Here is a 23,377-nt window from a genome sequence, read left to right as displayed (position 1 = left end):
GTTGCTGGATAGCCTCCTTGAGATTGAAAAACGCTCCTGCTCTTTATTTGGCCATATCATACAAGAGTGAATCATTTTAAAATGGCACGTCTTGGGCAATTAAGCATAAAATGGATGTAAGTCATATTAGCAGTTTTTCTCAGTGAATGATTCTGGTGAGATACAGGGTGATATCTCACCTATATTCTAGCAGCCCCTACTTCTTCCAACCCTGCCCCTGGGGAACAAACCCAAGAGAAGTGCATTAAATATTGTACAATGAAATTTTTTTTTTCTCTCAGTTTATTTAAGGAAGAAAAATTGCCTGAAGTTTGTAACAGGGTCATAAACTCAGTTTAGATTATGCCCATATTAAATTCAGATTTTGTTTCTAAAACCACATAGTTTTAAAGAGAACATCATGGTTGAAATCTTACAAAAATTGGTTTACATTTTAAAAATAATCTACCATTTTTGTTTTCAAAGCCTCATCTGTTCACAAATCTTGCTGAATTCTTCACTTAGGTGAAAAGTGGCTGTTTGAAACAGCACATTCAAATCAAGTGAGATTACAGGTTTATATTCCCCAGGTTTATATTCCCCTACCCTGCACATGAGGAAATAGTAGCCTCAAAATAAGAATTCTGCAGTGCTATCTCATCCCAGGTGACAAAAAGCAAATACGAGTTTTGAAGCAAGGATTGGCTTGAAAAAAATGTTACAAAGACTATTTTTTATTGAACTGTTTGTTGCGGCTTAAAAATAAAAGCCCCACTTTTCTGCAGCAAGGGACACTGAAGGTATGCCATGCTGCTGATTACTGGGATATAACCCCCCTCCCCCGGCAAAGAAGTAAATCCAAAGGATTGGTCAGTGAGAGGAAACCAATTCATACCTTCACAGCACGTCTCATTGGTATTTACAATTTATGTTTTAAATAGACCTTATACAGTATACATAGTTATTGCAAAAGTACAGCACTTGCCTTTTCTTAAAAAACAAACAAAACAAAAACTCAGAACTGTTCAGTATCATGATTTGTGGATCCCAAAAGGCTTTGTTGTTAACATGCAAAATTTTCTAAACAATAGTATCTAATTTCTACTGCTGCCAAATACTTGACCTCATATGGAAACCAATTACAAAATACTTCCTTATAGTGCTATACAAAAAGATACAAAATTACGATTCTATCACTTAAATAGTCCCATTTTTAACAGTGCAGTAATCCACATTTAATCACTACTGAACATGAAGGAGAAACAAAAAAAGGATATTAGATAAAATTTTAATCTTTGGATCCCTTTATTCCTGTGGCTTTGATATACAGATAAAAATACATATTGCCAGATTACTATTTCTAATTATAACTTACTATCAAAAATAACTCATAACTAGTAATTGAAAACTGGCAAAAATGTACTCCATACCAAATCACTGTTGGGATGCTGGTCTAATAACGAGCAGTGAATGCTTCCAAGCTACAGTCCATCAAAACTCAAGCAACTGCAAAACACTAAGAAATCACTTTTAATTGAGTATGTCAACAATATTAAAACAATGTCAACATTTTCAGAATTGACACATGGAGACATCTCACTCTAATTCCAGGCATGTCAAAGTGAACATCAGAAGTGCCTGGGTCATTTTTTACTTTAACAGTTATCACTAATAAGTACTTGGGATTGTGCCATGAAGTGTTGAGTTTGCCTTTATTTGCAAATTCCACCTAATCTTCTCAAATCCTGCAATATGCCAAGAATTACAAAATGAATTTCTTGTAAGAGAGTTATTTTATCCAGTTTTGCATAATGGAAGAACATTTCAAATATGTATTTATAGTCAAAATAGAAAAGCAAACAAGTTTAAAGCTGGAAAGCTACAAAGAAAACCCCAAACAACTTAACTTGTGTGTATTTGTGTGTATGTGTGTGTGGTTTGGCATTTCAACACAGGTTTGTAGACTTAAAAATGTTTATTCTTAAAAAATTAGTTGCTTTTTATACAGCTATACAAAGTCCCTAGTGTTTCTTTGGCAATGGGATAATCACAGAAGTATACAACTATAAAAAGTCTTCCTTTGCCCAAGAAACAGGATTTACTGTGTTTACATTTTTTTTAACTGACAAATCAGGTTTCTACTGCCCAGCACCCTATTTGACAAAAAGTACAACTATCTCAAAGGGAGATTACTGGATTTCCAAAAACAACTGTCACTGGATCAACACACTCACAGTACTGGCGGCCCTCTGTCGTTGCAGCCTGCAGCAATTATTAAGTACAATTTTGGTTACGAAAAATCTTTTGTGATGAAAAAAATACTTAAAACTCCACTCAAGTACTGCTTTATAGTCTAACTATATGTAAGAAATTACTTAAGTCTTTTATCTCAAATATATTTAATGCTCATGGTTTCTGAAGATGGCCATTTTTTTTCCTGAAGGGTTCCTGCTCCTTGCCCCTTTGAAATCAGAAACAAACCCCACCCCACCCCAGTGCTGGTGACAAGTTTTACAGCGAATTAAGTTAATTCTTTGCAAAGACCAACCCCTTCTCTGGACCTTCAGGCTCTACCAGCCCACCTGCTCTGAACCTCTTTGCAAGCTAGGCAGCAACTTTGTTGTCTTTCTAAAAGGAAAGAAAAGAAGACGAGCATTACTTATCATCCAGACATAAATCAAATAAAAAAAGGAACAGGCTCAAGGTAGAGGAGGCTACTGTTTCCCCCCACTTATGCCCACCTCCCCCAAATCATCAAAGCTCTAAGTCTGGGATAAAGAGATTCTATGGCAACATTTCCCGGTGGAGTTAGGAGACAGCCTTGTCTAAGAGCCACTCAAGGAAGGGCAGCCTGACTGCCAGAACACTGTGTAGAAGTACAAACTGGGAGGGAAACAAGGACAGTGAGGCAGGAAGGTCATTCAGCGGAGAAAAAACACCTGCCTTTCATGTGTCTCTGTATCGTAATTATCTTAGAGCTGGAAGGGACCCTACCAAGGAGGCAACATGAGGAATAAAACTCCCAACCTCTGTTCCAAATGGTTTCCATTTCTGCACTGCAGACTATATAGAGACTCCTCTGTCATATGTTGGCATACAGATATTGAAAATAAACCATCTCCAGGTTAAGGTTAAGCAAAGAACATCGGCCATTAAGTCTGTAAAGCACGTGTTACCCTGTATTCAAAATCTGCAAATTCCCGGCCACCGCGTCCGCCTCTGAATCCACCACGAAATCCTCGAGGGGTGCCGTAACTGCCTCTCGTGCCTCCACGTCCTCTACCTCCTCGGAAGACACCAACTCCTCCGCCTCCTCCTCTACCTCTGAAGCCACCCCGGCCACGGTTTGGACGCAATGGAATCCCAAATGTCTCTGCATTTAGCCGTCTTTCTTCTGCCCAGGTTGGTCTTCGTTCTCTGAAACATGTTAAGTGGCAAGAGTGCTTGCTCAAGAAGGAAGAACAGTCTGATTCTCTAAAGTTGCATAGATTTCTCTCTACAGCCGAAATCCTCTTGCCTAGCATAGTAAATTGCACTAGAGTAGGGCCACAGAATCAGTGGGGATCTGGTGAGTCAAATCTACTTTATGCTCCATTGATTCAAATGAGGCTAACTGACTTATTTTAGCACAGCATGTCACAGTTACAGTTGGCACACTGAATCAATGGAACTTATGAATGAGTTGACTCGCCAAATCTCTACTGATTTAAATGACCTACTTTAGTTGTGTTTTTAACACCAAGCAACAAGAGTTGGGACTATTTGTGATACTCATAACATTCCAGGTGCATCAAGAGGCACTGAGTAAAATTCCACAGAAAACATATATTACAGGGTCCAATTTTGGTGTAATTTAACACAAATCCAGTTTAAAACATGGCTAGAATGAGAAAACAGACTCAAAACCCAAATTACTGATTTTTTAAATCCTCCTTGCGAGAAATACTAGGCTTAATAGACAAATGATATGACTCCTATATCCCTACTGCTAAAAAGTGTCTTAGAAATGTTTGTAGAGCACACTGTAGAAAATAACATACCAATATGTTTTCCCATAATGAGACACCGTTCAGGTGATTACTAGACCAAAAGATCAATATAGACAAAAATAATGAACATCTCCACCCCTTTTCACAGTCCAGGGGAACAACAAAGAACCTGCAATTGTCCCTTCAATTTTTCATGCTAACTGTGGGTTACTATATGCAACAACAAACTATAGTTAACTTAAACGATGGTTTATTGAAAATGTTACTCTGGATGACATCATAGTTTGTTTAAAAAAACAATGGCTTGAGCTAACCTTGGTTCTTAGTTCAAACACAGTGAGAAATTGCAATTGGCTTAAAATTGTAAGGGGAGACAGAAGAACCAACTTAAATGAGAGATAGGAAGTGTGCAGTAGCATAAAACTTACTGTGGTTCAATCATACAAACAGCATTAAAGACAGCTTGATGTTACATTAGAACCAAGACTATTTAGTTTACTTGCTCCAATGGCCAAATTATTCCCAAGGGAATAATGTGTTCAACTTGCTCTAAATGACAAACCTTAGACCTGATATTTCCTTTTGTCATGAAATGTATCAATTTGCTATTAGACTGCATGTCAATAAGAGCAAGATGGGATTTTGTTCTGCATTGGGGCATCTGCAGGTCTTTGCCAGTCAATGAAGGAAAAACAGTGCCATTTTCTGCTTCCTCAAGGGACTGCTAAGAACAAATGTAGTACCTATTGTCGTCACAGGAAATGTTATCGAAGAAGGACTTGGTTTTGTCATAGTAACAGTTGGGTCCAAGTGGGTCTTCTTCATCTGCATTTCCTTCACTGTTTTGGGTATCAACACCCGAGTCCCCCTTGTCTTCTCCATTTACTGGCTTCTCTGGCTTGTCTTCTAGAGGGGAAGGAAAAAAAAAAGAAGAAGGAGCATTTAAACAAACATTTGAGGCAACTACATCCTTAAAGGAAAGGCAGTAAGCCACCTAATTGGGCTTTGCCACCACCCATAACCAGCAGAACTGAGGCGGGGGGGAAAATCACATGTGGGATCCTTTCAACAGATCACAGAAACCACAAGGTATTAAATTAGTCCTTTGGAAGGGCAGAGGAACTAGAAATGCCCGAGGCCGCAGGCAAATGTTTGCCAATCCTGTCGCAGCAAGGGAGTCCAAAGAAAGCCTTCTAATGCCCAGTGAAGTAGAATGGAGAACCACATACAAGGTTATAAACGTGTGGCTTAGTCTTTTAACCATCTGAAAGCAAGCACTCCGGGTTAGAGTCGGATTTAGTTGCACTTAGGACAGTATCACTGACATAAGGCTGGGCTTGATTTATTCATCACTGCTTTACGTTTCATAGGTTTCCGTGGCTCTATTACACCATGGAGAGAAGAAGAGGCTGAAGAGAACAGGAAGAAACTGACCGCTCACAAGTCCTTGAATGTATGTAAGTGAACTCCCTGCCCCTTTTCAGCTAAGAATGCTTGAAAAATCAGTTTCCAAAACACTGCACATTGTTAACTTTTAACTTTCTGTCTTGAAGGAATTTTAAAAAGCTAATTCACAGCTCTGCAAACCACCTGTTTCCTGTAAGCTAAGCCTCTACAGAATGCCAAAGAGGCTTAGCTTACAACTGGCCTTCTTTCAAGAAGTCTCAAGGAGGCAGAATTTGATGTAGCTTACAGAAAGCTGAAAACTACATCTAGTTTTGCCACCCTGGAACTTCCTGAGGAGAAAGACAGAATAGGAGTATTTTAAATAAATAAATAATGACAGCAGATCATTACAGACTTTCAGCTTACCTTTCAGTTTTAGCTTATTATGAAATTCACGATCTATTTCCTCTTTATTAAACTGTGCATTTGCACTTTCGAAGTCAAAGTCCTTCTCAAACTTCATTGGAACATCACGTCTAATACCAAATCTTCCTCTGCCTCCTCGATGACCCCCACGCCCCCTTCGTGTTGAAGATGTACCTGCAACTGGGAGGAAAAAAACTGGATTTGAAGGGAGCTACAACCAAAGATCTGTAACTTCAGGTTTTCAGTCTGTCTTGTAAGCAATAGCCCCAAATAGTTCTCAGACTGGACTAAAAAGACAGCTTTCTGTCTGCCAAGCAGGGTTGATGATATAAAGTAACAGCATCAGATCTTCAGACAATATTGTTACATTTTCATGCAATAATCTATAGTCCCATCTTAGGTACTTATTAAAGATGTGTCTAAGAAATAAAGCAAAATGTCTAAACATTTATGAAACTCCTTAAAAAAACTCTCCACTGCAATGACTGCCACAAGATTAAAACCTGCTTTTTTATCTTAAACCCACTGCTGATTAATTGCAATAAGGAACATAATAAATCTGTTTTTGTCTTTTATTTATAGGCTGCCTTTCTCCCAATGAGGGGACCCAAAGTGGTTCACAATGTTAAAAGAATAGAATTAAAAACATAGTAACTTAAATACCAAAAAGCAATTAAACTATGCATTAATTAAAATGCAATCCAGTAATTAGAAGCAAGTAAACACTAATAACTATCTTAACTCAAAAATGGCACTCAGGGACTATTTTGAGATTCCTAAAACAACACTCCATCACAATATTCTGTTTTCTCCAAATGCAAATTCAGTTTACCCAGCTGCCGTTTGTTTTCATTTCTGAGATGCTCTGCTTCGCATCTTGAAATCTTGTGTGCTTCAGCTTGGAAAAACAATAGAAACAGTTGTTATTTGGCATTCTATGTGCACTCACACTCTATACAAAGAGAGCTGAACAAACTATCTCATTTCATCAACCCCTTATTGAAACCAAGGCCTCTGTGTGGACTCTAGCCACTCTCCTTCCCACAGTGATCCTAGGGCTGGAAGGAATATTGCAATTTGAGGAAGTACTGTCAAAAACCCTAGTGTGACCGGGGGGGGGGGGGGAGCTACTGCAGGGTTGAGGCTCCTCTGCTGCCAAAAATATTCCTCAGAAAAGCAATCTCCGGAGACCTGAACAGGAGCTCCCTCCCCCTCCTACACACTGCTGCTTTTTATGCAGGGCTGATGGTCTCTATTCTACTTTATATCTGAAAGACCACATAAGCATTTTATTTTTCTAAAGCTGCAAAACACTGACCTTCAGCTCCAGAGCATCACCGTTGGGATACAGCAAAAGGGAAGAGGACTGTAAAATACTACCAACAGAACGTAACATAATCATCCGTATCATCCAGTTCTACCTCTCCTGTGCTCCTGACTTTCTGAGGATTTTTGGCTCGCAGATGCCATGGATCTGGCTGAAATGGGACTCCTCCTTCCAACTGGTGCTGAAGTAGGCAAGTGGGTGGAGGCCGTCTGCACGGCTTGTTCCAACATTGGGCTCTTTCTCAAATGGTCTCCTGCAGGACTTGAGCGACCTGAAACAGAGCCAGAAATCTTATCCCCACGTTTCAGTATTGTCGTCAGGTCTACTCATCTGTTTCATATTATATAAACTTAAATAAAACTAAGATTTGTTCATGCCCTTTGAAATTACAGATATGCCCTCTGTACAGATTATTTTTATGATTCTTTTTATCAACTGACCTACTGACAACACTCAATCACCTGATACAATAGTCTTTCCTTTAATGCAATTAAAAAACAACAATAACCAAACAGCAGGACACAATAGCAAGAAACCTGGTTGTAAAGAATCAGATATTCCAGTGTTTTCATGATTAGCATTTGGAAGGATGCAACCTTTATTACTTAAAACTTTTTCAGTGCAGGTGCTACTATTAATATTGTGTACCCAACTGACTAAACCTAGAAATAGGAAGTATGCAAGACGGAACTTTTCTGAAAAGGTGGCCAAAGCCTTGGTGGCTCCCTGCCTGGAAAAACAAACAAGAGTAGAATCTGACTTCCAGTGGTGAAATATACACAGTGATCTCCACACCAAGCAATAGATAAACCACTTGTTCAAGAACTCTGGATATTGTATTGCTCACATAAAAGGTTGTGTGAGTGATTTAATATTCACTGAACCATTCCAAAAGTAGAAAAAAATAAAAAAGGAACAAAGTAGACTTAAACAAAAAACAAAACAAGGAAACCCATTAAAGCCTTATCCTACTATTTTTTCCCCTAAAAAACCTTTTGGATATTTTAATATTAATTCTTTAACTCGGTTTTAATATTGCAGCTTGTTATGCTTTAATTCACCCTGTTATTAAGCATCTTATGAGTTACCTTGGAGGGATATAATACATAAGGCAGATTACATTAATATCTTATAAAGTTAAAAAAGGTTCTGAAAAATCAGCAGTGTCATTAAGAGCAGTGTCATTCTGCAGTAAATAAAAAAGAAAGCAAAATTCATTTGTTAAAAGCTAGGAAGAACAGGATGATTATTATCTATAAATCTAGTAAAGAAGGAGCTAACATGCATTTGCTTGGAGAAAGACCCAACGCCACAGGGAAGCCTCTGTCGCCAGCTGTCGCTGCCTACACTCCAAAAATAGGAGCACCAAGGTCAAAGCTACCTATGTCTACTCAAGCCAGCATCCATGTTTTTCTTTTAACTGAAGGGAATCCGGAACCTTAAAAATACTTTGCTGCTACCAATGAAAGCTTTTTCAAAGCGAAGTTGTGGTGTCAGAGGATGATGTGAAAGTATGTGTGTTTTCAGCGTTAGGACCCTGATCACACTGGAGGCTACATATTAGTAATGGGAAGGACACAGTCACTACCAGTATGACTGCCTGGAATCAGTTCAGCTTTTGGAACAAAGGTAATAATTTCAGAGGGTCTTCCATTCCTGAACTATGTGGCTCCGTTTCCAAAACATATTTAAACAGGATATTCTGAACAAAATACATGATGACCCCCCTCCCATAAGTGCAGATCTACTCAAGATAAAGAATATGCCACTAATTGTTACCTTGTGAGACCTGTGTTTTAAGTGGTCTTGCATCTGTTGTAAAAGTAGAACCAACAACACTGCTTGGGGGCAAATTCGAACTGGCTGAAGTCTCAGTGCCAAAAGATGTCAGTGAACTTCCTGCATAAAGACAAGGGACGTTAAACCTGTCTTTGGACGTAAGCACGTATAACAAACTGCTAGGGGTGTGTGTGTGTGCGGGTATTTGTTAAGGGGGAAGACTCTTCTTGATGAAAGCATCTGAGAAGAGCATGGCCTTACTGGCCAGTAAGATGGATCAGTTGGGAGTATCGGTGACTCTGAGCTAAGGAGGGCTGGAGTTGTAGATGAAACCTGTTCTTGGCAAATACATACATGGGCTGCACTACCCTTTAAATGACTTATACGGTGAGAGTACATAACAGCTAGAAATGGAGGTGGTTTATTTAGTATTTTCTTTCTTTTTATCATACATGCTGTATGCCATCCTTATTTCTCAAAGACAGAAATTACTGTTTCAAGCACAGGAACATGATGCACTTACTAACAATGAATTGCTTGCCAAGGAAAAAAGTTTGAATACAAACATACCAACGCCAACAGCGCCAAACTGCTGACCCACTAAGGGACTTGGACTAAACTGACTGTAGGCTGGCATTCTGCCAAAAGGACCGTAGGAGCCCACTGACTGGAATGAAGAAGGAGCTGATGACCCTAGAGAGGACTAAAGAAAAACACATTCATGCAAAGATGCGGCCAAGAACAATATAATATCGTGAAAAAGGCACATGTTGATGAAAACAGATGTGAAAACTCTTTTGGCAGGGCTGCTCAAGTACAGTCATCTCGATACAAACACTGGTTCACCTGGTTACAGATACTTATCCAGCTGACAAAGTGAACAGCCTGGCAAAGCTTTCAGTGATACGCATTAGAGATGTGTAGATTTGTTTTTTAATTGCAGCCCCCAGAACTCCCCTTTCATTAATGGCAGGGTAACAAATCAAGTGACACTTCATGGGTGTATTTTGATGAATGTACAGTGAAAAGGAGCACAGGCTATGCGAGTGGCATACAAAGAATTTGCTCCCCTTCTGTGACAAGTTTTTTCCTTGCCTCAAAGGACTGGACTGTCATCTCTGAGAGAAAACTGCTTGGCCTCTAGCCTGCTAGTCGTTTACACGGAATGAATCTGTTTCTATTTTTCTGGCACATGTATAACCTTAAACTCCCTTTCCTTACTTTGCTGTGGCTGTGTCTTTTAAAGGAGAACTGCTACACAACAACTCCCATACCACACAAAATTGTCAATCTGAGTACCTAGGTACGATATATATTTTTAGTGTTGGCTGAAATAATGTGCAGGCCTAATTAAATGCTGTGGCAGTATTAATGCTCAGCAGTACCCAGAATGATACTTGATTAATCTATTCTATTATTCTGTCTCCTTTTTACTTATTTTATGCTTTAGAATGTACTACTGGCTTATGCAGAAGAGGCACTGTAGTAGTTAGCTGTGCTAGTTTACTATAACAATTTATTATCAGAAGCAGTTTACGAAGCACTCAGTGTCCATGAGGATGAAGGATGGCCTAAAATAGTTTAGTTGATCATCGGACAGTGCAGTCTCCCTTTGTCAAATAGTCAGGGAGAACATGTTGAAACTCCGCATGTATGGAAATCACTGAGATTCTCAGCCACAAAGTCATGTGGATCAATCCTGAGGATGGTAGGTACAGAAACTGGGTGGAGTAACTCACCCCCCACTGCAACCTAAGCATTCTATTTATATTCAGACTTATTTACTTATTTATTTACTTATTTTAAATTAGCTTTCTGCTGAAGATTGTGTTTGCAGCAGTAGCTTCACCCTGCAGAGTTTCAGGAGCTTAATCCAGATAAGACAGAAGCACTGTGGGTGGGGTAATCTGCAGAGCATGGTAGAGGGATTCAACTGGTGTTGGACTTCCCACTTGCTTGCTTTGTATTAGAGCAGTGCACAATTTAAAATTATGGATGTATATGCAATGTAGGCATCAAGCTCACAACTTGGAGTGCTTCTGATATCAAGAGTGCCTTGAAGCAACAATACCAGCAAAAATTAGTAAACTGTTTACTAATTTGGGCTTGCTTAAGTCCTTGCTGGGGCTACAACTGCCAAATGAATTACCTGGGCTGTTTGAAGACTCCGTTAATATTCAAGGGGCCCAGAAACATGGGAAACATTAGCTAGTTTCTGAAAGCACACTGACCAAAAACCAAGCGTGTGCAGCTTTTAACTATGTGGAGTGCCTCAAAAATCATGCAATATAAGGGAGGGGAGAACTAGTTAATGGACACATTATAATAACAAGATGACGTTTATAATGCTGTGTTTCAATTCTATAAAACAAAGTGAAAGCATCCCATCTACCTACTTTCACGCCATGCACACAAAAACATTGAATGAATTACCGTGTTTCCCCGAAAATAAGATAGGGTCTTATATTAATTTTTGCTCAAAAAATGCATTAGGGTTTATTTTCAGGGGATGTTTTATTTTACAGTTATGTCATCTTCTTCTGGTTGCTGCACAGTGGTGGAGGGCGGGGTTTCACTTAACTGGGGCTTATTTTTAGGGTAGGTTTTACATTATGAACACCCTGAAAAATCATACTAGGACTTATTTTCAGGTTAGGTCTTATTTTCAGGGAAACAGGGTATATATATGCAGAAACAGCTCAAACAATTTTTGTAGCAAGATTGTACCTGAACTATAGCTGGATCCTGAGGCAGAGAGCACTGTGGCTTAGGTGGTTCACAAACAGTTAAATCTTTGATATCGCTGCCACGAAATATAATGTATTCAAAGACTTCATCACGAGGTGGTATGGGTCGATCAGTTGGTCTATCTTCTGTACCAAAAGAACGAACTGCAGAATAAAAACACACATTTTATCATGTCTTATCCAGTAGTTTTACATAACTGATACATTTCTGTATCCACACAAATAAGTCAGAAATTAGAGATTGTTAAGCTTTTGGTCTAACCAACTACATTACAGGATAGCATGCCATATTTGCCAAATCTGTAGGTTGATAACTTATGGGAGAGTACGACCCTTAAAATCAGCTAAATACAAACAACTGTAGCAATTTCAGCAGAAATTCTGGAAATAAAGTTTTGAGATGCTCTTCTGGGGAAAGAGCTCCCTCAGCAGAATAATCATCATACAGGAATTTAAAGATACTCATGCGGACACTTTCTCAAAACGCCCCTTACACTTAGTGTAAAAACGGGATGTTTCTACAGCCTAAAGCTGTGCCACCCTACATCCTGCCACCTCACTGTGCTGAACAGGCAGGGCATGCAGCCAGTCCTACTTTTCAATGATTTCAAAACAAACTGTCCTGTGGCACCTTAAAGACCTAACATGTTTTCTTTGGCATGGCTGTTTGTGGGTTGCAGCTCACAGAACGGATCGGAGCCCAGTTCTGGCAAATGAAACTTGCTAGGCCTTTAAGATGGATGCTGTAGCGTTTACTGGGCACCTCAACTGAACCTGGCCTCCTTTCACTCCTCTGACCACCCAACTGTTCTGCAGGAAAAAAACACATCTCATTAGAGCTTGAAACAACATATGGGATTCATGTAATACTTTGCTTGGACTATCAAAACTGTTGCAGAAGTGGTGCAATTATGGTGTGAGCTTTCTAAACTCTCTAGAATTTGTGAGGCATGACAATACAAAAAAATGGTGGATGAAGACATAAGAAGTATAACAACTGTGTGCCATCAAGTCAATTTGGACTTATGGGGTTCTTTTCCAGGGTTTTCCAGGTAGGGAATACTCCAAAGACGTTTACTCTTCCCTTCTTCTGGAGGGTGCCCTGGGAACTGTGTGGGTTGCCCAAGGCCACCCAGGCTGGCTCTTCTCCTCCCAGGAGGCCCAGTCCCACGGGGGAATCAAACTCCCAGCCTCTGGCTCCGCAGCCTGAGACTGAACTCACCGAGTTATCCAGGCCATTGACTATAAAGTCAATTGCCTTTTAGGGCCATGACTACAAGGCCGTAAAAGCCCCCCCCCCCCCGGCCCCAATTATGTAGACTCTCTCATCCTGTCATGACAAGATCTGGAATGCAGCAGCAGCGAGGAAGATTTAAAAAAACATGGAAAAATCCAATTTCCAGCTGATTTTCCCGAGACAAACCATGGCCGAGGCTCAGGTGGCTCCCAGGGGTCTCGAAAAGATGCCCGTCACGGGAGGTGCTGGGGAAACCAGGCACCTCAATCAGCGCCTTTGGGGGGGGGTTTGAGCCCGGGGCTCCCGAGGCCTCCCCAAACGTCTCCCCCACCCACCCACCCACCCTGTCGGGAGCCGGACGCCTCCCCCTGTTTCTCGGCCGGTGCTCACAGAGGGCCGCCCTCCTTCCCTGGGGCAAGCCGGGCTCCGTTTTACTCCCGTCCTGGTCTCTTTCGGCCCTCGAAGGGGTCGTGAGGGTTGGGGCGGCCTCGTCTCCCCCCCTCCCTCCGCCACGGCCTACCTCGCGAGGAAAGGCCCGGGGCTGGCTGGCTCCCTCCTTCCTTCCCTCAGGGTCCCTTCTCCCTTTCCCTCCCCCGGGCCCCCCTCGCCGCCTCCTTCTCCTCACCCTTGGCCAGCGCCACGGTGGAGTTCTCGGTGTCGATGGTGTACAGGATCCCCTCATAGCGGATCTCGGCCTTGGAGATGAGGCTGATCTTGCTGCCGATGTACGGCGTCCCCCCGCTCATGGCGCCCGCCAGGCCAGGCCAGGCCCCAGATCCCGGCGCGACGGGAAGCGAGGCCTCTCCTCAGGGCTCCGGCCGCGGACTCCGCTTCCTTCTTTCCTTCCTTCCTCCCTCACCACCACCGCTGCTCGTTCGTTCGTTCTCTCTTCAGGCCGGGCCTTCTTTCCGCTTCCCCGAACGACGCGGCCTTTCTGTCTCTGTCCCTCTCCGTTTGGGTCGGGGTCGCCGGCCGTCCGGTGCCTCCTTCGCTACAACCGCCCCGACGGTCCCAACATGGCGGCGGCCGCCCGCTTCCCTCCGCTCTTCTTCTTCCGACGCCGACGCCACGAAATGGATGCCGGGAAGAAGAAGCCAAAGTCTCGCGAGCGCAGAAAAGACGAGGGAGGGGGGAGGAGGAGGGAGCGCCGGGCTTTTGCGCCGCCATCTTGGCCCTAAAGGCGGGAGAGGAGCTGAGGCGGGAAGCTCTTTTTCCCCTCTCAGAGGAAACTTTCTTTTTAGAATAATTGTTGGTGGTCGTTCCTTTTAATTCCAGCCCTGGCTTTATTTTTATACAAAAATAACCTATAGAAAATTGTATCAGGCGAATTCCAAAGAAAAAAAAAGACAAAAAGAGGTGGCACCTTAAAGGCCAACCATTACATTTTAATGTAAGCTTTCATGGACGCGTCCACTTCGTCATACTTTAAACTTAAAACCTCTTATAATAAACTCGTTCTAAATTAATATTTCATAAAATATAGCCTAATTTCAATTTAAAAACCATCAGCGCCTCCACAACAAGTTATATAGTAACCCAAAGAAACATTAAAGTGAATTATATAAAATTATGAACTCTTTTAATGAACATGTTTTAAATTAATATGAATTTAAAACATGCTTAGTAAAAGTTTGTAACTTTAATGCATCTTTGGATTACAATATAACCTTATTTTGGGGGCTCTGATGTTAGAACAGATGGCCTGATTGGGGCCAGTGGCAGGTTTGGCCTTGTGGCAGTGGATGGTGGGGGTTGTAGTCCAGCCTACACGCCTAGGTGGGCATCAAGGAGAAGAAGAAAGCGAGGGGGGAAATTGCCTGAATTCATAATAAATCAGCCTAATTAGTAAAAATGACCCGTTACTTGTCACCATGCAGCGTCTTGGGCAGAGAGCTTCTGTTGCTGAATATTTATTTATTTATTTATTTAATAAAATGTTTTTGCCCCGCCTTTCTCCTTTGCATAATTAAAAAGACAATATTTCAAAGCTAAAAACAGTTAAGTATCCAAATATTTAAAAAGAACTGAATAAACATATCAAAGATGGTAAATAAAAATGCTAAAACATATTTAAAACAACAATGTATTTAAAAAACCCTCCCGGACCGCCAGTTGTTATAGAAAAACCTGGCTGAACAAAAATTATATTAGAAAGTATACTCAGAATTTTAATGCTTTTCTTCTTGAGCAAGAAGTGATAGCAGCTAATAAATTTAACATGGATTTTTAAAAAGTAGTTTGCTTCATCCTCAGGAGTCGCTGGAATCCCGGTATTTTGGAAAAGCCCTTTATATGGGATGGAGAACAACCCTTGATAGGGTTATGTTGCCCTAGTACTTTATAAACTCTTCTAAAGTTCTCCACAGAGGTCTGCCGTGTGGCTGGGAGATTTATGGGGTTCAGAAGGTTCAAGATGATAGAAGTGGATTTCTGTACAGATGGGAGTGGCAAAAGGTGATGACCATAGGGGTTGCCCACTAGATTTGGGGGTGACTTTGATGCAGTTGAAAAGGATAATACCATGGATATGTCCTCTTGCCCATCGCATGGTAAAGAAAGTCCTCTTCCTGTCTCAGGGACCTCTGGCAAACTTCTTCGTTAAACAACATTATTTATTTACTAATTTAAAATGTTTTTACCCCACCTTTGTCCTTACAAAGAACCCAAGGTGGCTTACGTCATGACACGGCAATATTTAAAAGGTAAAAACGGCATGCATACAAATATTTTTACACATAGGTTCCCGAGTTTTGCAGGACCTCTGGACTGTGTCATTGTGACACCAGTGGTAGGAAACTACCGGCTTAAACAAATAAGAGAGGTTTTTCTGCATTTAATCTGCTTTGGCTGCAAATAAAGCTGGACAAACACGATGTAAGGATCATAAATAATTCCCAGTGCTCCAAGGTGGGCATTTGGAGAAGGTGCAGAAAGCAACAGTCACGGAAGGGCCTGGGTCACCTGTCACACTTTTCTGCTCCTGCTGCCCTTCCATTGCTTCGCTCCCCATGGGATTTCAAACATTACTGTACTCTCCTCAGCTGCAGATTTAGCAATACATCTACTTGCTGGGAAGGAGGGGTATAAAATGAAAACGCTCTGGCCTTCAGCGGAGCCGTGCACCCTATGTACGTGCGCCTACGTTTCCACACCTCTGCACAACATACAACCAGCACAGAAAGTTAGGCTGGTGCTGGCTCCATTTGTTTACTTGACAGAAAGCTACCCGAACAGCCTGAAAAAGGAATGGACATTTATGTTCTCTGAGTCCTAAAATAAGATTTAGGATGTTGAACATCTTCATGAATGGAAAAAGCTCCCTGTCAGGTTGAAAGAACTACTCTACCACACTAGCTGTGATGATAAGGTGACAAGGGGCAATCTCCTCTCTCCACTCTGTGCACCAACCTGTCCATCATTTCAGCTTTTCTTCCTGCTGCTGCTGCTGCTGCTGCTCCTCTGTATTTCCAGTAATACAGTCTACTCGCAGTTCCAACTGATCAAGGCTTGTGGCTCACCCATTTGTTCTTGGATAAGTGCGTCATTCTTATTCTTGGCTCCCTTGGTGCCTTTAACGTAGCTTGGTGCCATTTTGGAACATCTGAATGGTGCATTTTGGACCAAAGATTTGAGCACATCTTTTGCCAAAAAAGACATTAGATCACATCTCAGCAGGTGACCTACCTCGACTTCCATGCCTAATTGCAGTATTGCCATCAGGCTAGAGCCAATAGTGAGAAGGATAAATGGTGGAAGTGCAAGACCACGGGTGGTATGCAGATAAGCTAAACAACATGGCAATCTTGGCTGTCACCTAGCCCAGACTCCCTTTCATGCTCCATATCATAGCAGATGTGGGACCAGGCAAAGGGGCGTCTGCCATATATGACTTCTCCTGTTGTGTTTGAATTCAGGCAGAACTTTCTGTGTACACAGTGGAGGCTTTCTGTTTGCCTGTGGTTGGTATTTACTAACAGAAAGAGGAGAATGAGGTGGGACCTCTTTATCCCTCTTTATTGTAGCCAAGATGCCATTTGGTGTTCAACAGTCTAGCAGACAGTTGAAAGGTGATAATAAGCCTTTTTGAGATAGTTATTATGGGGATGACATGTTAAAATGAATCAGGCATTAAGCTGCTTAAGTTCTCTAAACCAGTAGCAGTAACATATCTATGTAGAAAGTTTTGGAGGAAACTCTGGAAGATTAGGCTTAGGAGTTTGATAAAAAACCCAGACTGAAACTACACAGTCCAGAAGAACTGGATGCTATCCATTGTGACTCCTGCCATAACATCATGCCAAGCCATGCAGGTGATTAAGATAGTGTCCAACCTGTTTTTTCTTGTTCTTTTATATTTCCCTTCGCCTGGAAACTCTGAAGTTTTAGGCAACACAGGTCCACCCTTTTTTCCCAAAGGTTGTCTGCTGTTAAAAGTATTTTATAACCTTCCTTCCTTCCAAAAGCCAACTGCATAGGCCAATGAGAATTATTAATCTTGGAAAACATTTCTGCTCTTATACCGTCTAGTTGTGTCTGCAAATGTGCACCCCTGAGGGAACTGCAGACACAAAGGTCATTGCTTTCCAAATTCTGAGAGACAGACACAATGCATCTCCAAATGCATATTTGATGGAAGGGCAGTGTTGCTGTAAACAAGTTAAAGCATCTTGAACTTTATAGCCTTTTGTCACTTTCCACTATAGAATTATAAAATGTGCAGCTATATGTTTGTGCACCTGCTTTTTTAAAAAAAATTACAATACTCAGGTGGCTATGGTGGACCAAAGGCAGTTGGTCCTGGCAGGATACCAGGCAAAGCCAGGCAATCAGCAACCACCGCCTGGACCTCTGTGAGCTAAACGTCAAGCATTATAGAGATATCAAAGTCACAGTCAGGTAAACAGTTTAGGCACGTTGGGAACAACTGGAATCAAAGGCATGGAGGGCCAACGTCTGAGGCTATGTTGTTTGCCACCGTGGGAAGCAGGAAGCACAGGCAAAGAGAATCAAGCAGAGGCCCAATGGATGCCCAGCAACGCAAAGCTCCCAACATGGCCTGGAAGTACATAGGGTCCAGGTGCTGATGGCATGATATGTAGTTGAGTCTAAAAGAACAGTGCTGCCCGAAGACTTCGATATTTCACAAGGAGGGCTGTTAGATGCAGAAATGTAGCACAGCTGGCAAAACTGTACCCACACTGCTTGTGTGATTTCCACTTTGTCATGGAGTCATCCAAGTGAAGAATCTTCCAAAATCTACAGGTGGGTGATAAATTTATTGCAAGCAACTATAAATTTTTTTTAAGGGTTGGAAGCATGAAGTTCAAAAATGCGTAAATGTTCCTTTCTGCCTTTTCTGCAACTCTAAGATTGCTCTATTCTGCTCTGGCCGTACAGATTTAACTCTCTGTTGAGTTGTTGCTTTCCCCTCCTTTGGTTGCCCAACTGCCCTAGTGCTAAATTAGCAAGCCTTTAAAAGAAAAGAAAAGAAAAGAAAAGAAAAGAAAAGAAAAGAAAAGAAAAGAAAAGAAAGAAAGAGGAACATGGAATGAGAAGAGAGAAACAAGCAGACCTAGGCGTCAGAGAAGGAGAGGATTCAAATGGCAGCCAGTTTCTAGCTGCCCCACCTCTCTCATTATGGCTGTACAGTGGACTCTCAACTTACAGAATTAATCCGTATTGGAACGGTGGCTGCAAGTCGAAAAGTCTGTAGGTCAAGACTCCATTGACCTACAATGCATTGAAAACCGATTAATCTGTAATCGACCATTTTTGTTCCATTTTGGTTTTTTTCCAATCTGTAGGTCGATTCTCCAGCTGCAAGTCGAACCTAAATTTTGTGGCCAGAGAAGTCTGTAACTCCGAAAGTTTGTAAGTGGGGCTGTCTGTAAGTCGAGGGTCCACTGTATGTGGCTGGAACAGTTTGTAAAAACAACAGTTACACACTCCTCGGCCTTGGGTCAAGCAAGCAGAACACATTCATCCCCACGTCCCCACCACCCTTTGAGCCCAAGACCCTTTCAAGATAAATGGCTGAGAGTCACAATATGGACATGTCTGCCAATGCAAAAGTTGTTCTAGGATAAAGTTAAGTTTCAATTAACTTGAAAGAATGGGTATTTATGTGTTAATTTTATTTATATGCAGCCTTTCTCTCAGGATTGGGACCTAAGCAGCTTACAGTAAACTTAAAAAAATAAAAAGAACTTCAATATAATAAACTTTCAAATACAGTTTTAAGGTAGAATTATATGTTGTTAAAATACATGATGTTGTTAAAATACAATTAAAACAAAACATTAAAATCTCTTGAGTCGCTTAGCTAAAAGATCACCTGCTGTGTAAAGGAAAATGAATCATACAACATTTGGACCATATGAAGAAGAAATAAAGAGAATCTTGTGACACCATGTAAACAAACCACTTGTCATGATTTATCTTTCTTGAACTACAGTCAGCTTCATCAGATACAAGAAGAACATCCGTTAATCTGTATGCACATAACGATTTGATGCTAAGGACTGTTAACTGAGTTGATACTTGTCTGTATTTCTCAATCAAACCCAGCCTATAGTTCTGCAGCATTATAGCTGTAGTGTACACAAAGCAGCTTGAATTGGCTTGTTTCCAGGACAGGGATGGGGTGCCTGGAATGCAAAAAACAGAAAGAGGGATGTTTCTGATTGCTGGTTGCCCAACTTGGACTTTCAAAAGGCGATCAGCTTGCACCCTTCTCAGTTCTCCTGGTTGACCAAATTTAGACTTCCCAGCTAGGATGCCCATAAACTTAAGCAGTGAGGGAAGATTCCAGCTGGCTTGGCTGAAGGCTGCCCTGCATTCAAGCAGAAGCCTGGCTAAGAGCCATGTTCTCCTCGCCTGGAGCTCACTAACAGGGCATGCCAGCTGTCCTTTTTTAGGGGGAAGGACGACTTGCACTTTAGACCTTTCTCAAGACAGGTTGTTTACAGAATGACTTTCTAACCTTGCACAGGAGTATTTCTTCCCTAATTGGTCCCGAACTGGACCGCTTTGCATGAAGACAATCTTTTGAGCTGATCTGGAAGCACTGGAATAACAGGTATTTCACATACCTCTATCCAAAAAGGGTTACCTTGAGGCCAAACTGTAGACCTACCTTTTCAAGAGCATAGACCGGACCTAAAGTATTATGGCTTTCCAAGGAAACACACACACACACAGAATGATATACTTAAATTTCACATTAGGGTACACCAACAGAAGCATCATCAAAGGAATTAATGATACAATTCTATCCTGCTTTGCTTCAAACTCACCTAATGGGATGTGTCCAATTCTGGGTACTATAGTTTATGAAGGATGTTAGCGGACAATTTAGGATGTTCATAGAGAAGTGGAGATCAGACAATAAAGGGTCTGGAAACCAACCCCTATGAAGAACAGTTGAAGGAGCTGGGTGTGTTTAGCTTGGAGACAAGACGTTTAAGAAAGCTGTCTTCAAATGCTTTTGGAAGAGGGTGTAAGCTTGCTTTCTGTGGCTCAAGAGGGTAAGAGCCAAACCATTGGATTCAACTTAGTGGAAAAGAGATTTCAACTAAACATTAAGAAGAGTTGGTGGATAGTAAGAGTGATTTGACAGTGGAATGGACGGCCTGGCCAGAGAGCGGCCTTTTCTTTGGTTGTTGTTTTAAAGCACACATGGGATCTGCACCCCTCAAAGGTCCTTGAGCTTTGGGTTCCTGCACTGACACAGCTCACTGACCCTAAGGTGGCTTCCCTTCCAACAAAATTCTGTTATTCTTTTAGCAGCTCACAAAATTGCAGGATGTATTTAACGTGATGAAACCTGTGTCCTTTTTTTCTGGCAAAAAAGCTGATTATCAGCTTCTGGAAGTTTTCAGGGACACTGAGCATCTTTCATATAGTTCACAGCCTTCCTGCCCCATAGTTTTACATCCCCAAATACCCTTTTCCTAAAGTGAATGTGGCTGGATAGCTGCTTGTAATTTCTCTCTCTCTCTCTTTTCTTTCTTTTTCTTTTTCTTTTCTTTTGCACTGAGTGGAACTTTTAGTGGACTGGAGACCAAGACTGAGAACATCTACACTCTTGTTTTTCCGATCACCATGTCTGGGTGCGAAAGCTGGAGTGCAAAGAAAGCCGACAAGAAAAAGTGGCTTCATTTGAAATGCGCTGCTGGAGGAGAGCTTTGAGGATGCCCTGGACGGCCCCGAAAAATGAACAAATGGGTCCTGAATCCAATCAAGTCTGAACCATCTTTGGAGGCTCAAATGTTGAAACTGAGGCTGTCCTACTTGGGGGACATCACAAGAAGACAGGAATCTCTGAAAAACGATAATGCTGAGAAAGGTGGGAGGCAGCAGGAAGAGAGGAAGACTTTGGTTTCACCCCCAGTTACCCTCTTTGTGTAGGACTGAGAAACCCTGAGGCATGTTTTTCCCAGTCAGATCAGACGATCCTGTGCAAGATGGACCACGAGTGTGATTGGTACAAGGCTATTGGTCTGTTCCTATCTTGGTATTTTAATGGGACAGCAATATTTCCTTCCTTTTACCTACAATGCCTTAAAGAAAAAAAAAGAATATATACATTTCAGCAGAATGTGTCTGGTGTTTTCTTAAGCCTTTAGAAGAATCCCAGTCATCTATAGATGCAGGGCAGGAAATAACAGAGGCCCTGATTAAGGGACTAACTTAGGATAGGATATGAAGGGAATTAAATGCATACAGCTTGGCCAAACAGAGTCTCAACAGGGAACAGGGAAAATGGCAAACATTTTTAAAGAGATTAAACATCAAAGTGGAGAGATGAATTATTTAGAGGGGTCCAAGGGAGTCTCTGTAAGAAGAGAGAGATAAAATGAAGAGAAGTAAAAGGAAGCCATCATGGATCTGGTTGGGTGTGGAATCGTCCCTCCAAGGATGCGGAGAAAGCCCTTGGAGGAGTCGTCGTGACCGGCAGTGGCAGCTGGTGACCCTTGCGGTCGATGGGCTGGAATATAAAGCAGGCCATGGCGGGCAGAGCTGGGACAAAAGAGGGTAGTCGTCTTGCATAGGTTGGCAGCAGTGGGCTATTCTGAGCATTGGATGGATGAGACACTCTGATTTGTCCTCATCAACCAGCCATTTCTGATTAGATGGTTCTTGTCTACTTCATAGATGCTCTGGAAGGCCACAGGCCAGACTTTCCTGCCTGCAGGTGCTCTAGAAGGATGGGTGTCTCCCTCCCTCGCCACTGGCCAAGGACGATGGGGCTTGTAGTTCAATACCCCCACAGAGTATTTGCTTGAAGAAGTCTGCCTTAGCCCCGTAATGCCGACATGAGGTTTCCATGATGATGCTTTTATTCCGAGGACTCATAACTGGTGCCCAAGGAGGCTGTATCTTTAAGGCAGGCACCAGATGACAACGTTAATATTTATAAGAAATCTAAAGCTACAAGGGAAAGAACATTGTGAGTTAATGCTGCCAGATTACATGATGGCTGGAGTTTGATATGACATTTATCTTCAGGAGTGAGTAGACTGATAAATCACAAGTGGCATAGCCACTAGTGAGTTAGCAAGTGTTTACTCATGAGTGAAGGTAAATGTCATCTTCGACCAGTTCCATCCTGCGTTGCATGCACGTCCAGGATAAGTGGCTTATTTACTGTCTCTGGCCTGCTTTCATCCTTAATTATTGCAAGCTATAAAAATAATAAAGAGCCAACGTATTTTCAGAACTTAAGTTCCCATTAGGTGTGCTTCCTTCCTTCCATTTCTCATTCTACTGATCTGCAGTGCATGCCGTGCATCTGACAGGAAGTGGTTCCTTAAAGCATCCTACCTGCGCAGCAGGCAGAGTGAGCCTTTGCAGAGGTGATGGAAAAGAATGTCTGCCGCATGAGCTAGAAGGGGCCCCACTGAGCCGGCATGGATAAAAGCCGGGACGTCACCCAGCCAGGGTTTGCAGGGACAGAGTCCTGGAATCATTTTAACAAGGAGGGTCAAAGGACACCATCTGCTGCTAATGACCCCCCTTTGTAGCCTCTCTTTGTAGTATCTCCTCTGCCTGTTGAAAAAATACAAGGTGGTGGTGGGGGTTTCCACAAGGCTGTGTGTCCACTACCACCCACTACTCAATCCATCTTTCCTTCATCCCATTTGGGATGCATGCTTCAGGAAGGCTTGTAGGCACATACAACCTGCTCTTCTTAGGGTTACTGTTCAGCCTTGTAAGATAGGCTCCCTATATCCACTCTATAAACCTTTCCTTTAAGTTCCATATTTGATGTGTGTGTATATCTAACATGCAGTTAGCTCTGCAGTTCTGAGTTGTCATCGTTGTTGATTGTCTCATTTGTATTTTCCTAGATTAAAGATCATATAGTTTTTATACTAACCAGAAGGCATAAAGGCAATGAAACTTGTGTCAGACAGCAGATAGTAACAAGATGAACTGAGGATTCTGATCTTTCTGTGTGTATCGTTAGTGGGGTCTGGTGGGCTCTGTCATCAATGGTGCAGTG

The 23,377-nt window shown here is 41.9% G+C and overlaps 1 protein-coding gene across 1 annotated transcript; it reads right to left on the bottom strand.

Annotated features, from left to right (window-relative positions):
• Positions 1-692: 692 nt before the first annotated feature.
• On the bottom strand, positions 693-13,752 carry LSM14A (LSM14A mRNA processing body assembly factor). Its single transcript, XM_020797847.3, has 10 exons — positions 13,496-13,752; positions 11,614-11,777; positions 9,457-9,589; positions 8,887-9,006; positions 7,202-7,378; positions 6,613-6,678; positions 5,781-5,960; positions 4,712-4,874; positions 3,156-3,396; positions 693-2,607 (listed from the first exon to the last, which is right to left on the bottom strand). Exons 1-10 carry the CDS (start codon positions 13,614-13,616, stop codon positions 2,584-2,586), a joined length of 1,389 nt encoding a protein of 462 aa, XP_020653506.1. The 5' UTR covers positions 13,617-13,752; the 3' UTR covers positions 693-2,583.
• Positions 13,753-23,377: the final 9,625 nt, after the last annotated feature.

This window comes from Pogona vitticeps, chromosome 10, assembly GCF_051106095.1.
Source record: "Pogona vitticeps strain Pit_001003342236 chromosome 10, PviZW2.1, whole genome shotgun sequence".
Lineage (NCBI taxonomy): Eukaryota > Metazoa > Chordata > Lepidosauria > Squamata > Agamidae > Pogona > Pogona vitticeps.
This window is presented reverse-complemented; position numbering and strand designations above follow the sequence as displayed.

Coding starts and splice junctions, on each gene's coding strand:
- LSM14A (XM_020797847.3), bottom strand. CDS start 13,616: ATGAGCGGGGGGACGCCGTACATCGGCAGCAAGATCAGCCTCATCTCC. Junction 9,590..11,613: donor AGGATCCAGCTATAGTTCAG/GTACAATCTTGC, acceptor GTTTTTCTTTAG/TCCTCTCTAGGGTCATCAGC. Junction 3,397..4,711: donor ATTTCCTGTGACGACAATAG/GTACTACATTTG, acceptor AACATGTTTCAG/AGAACGAAGACCAACCTGGG.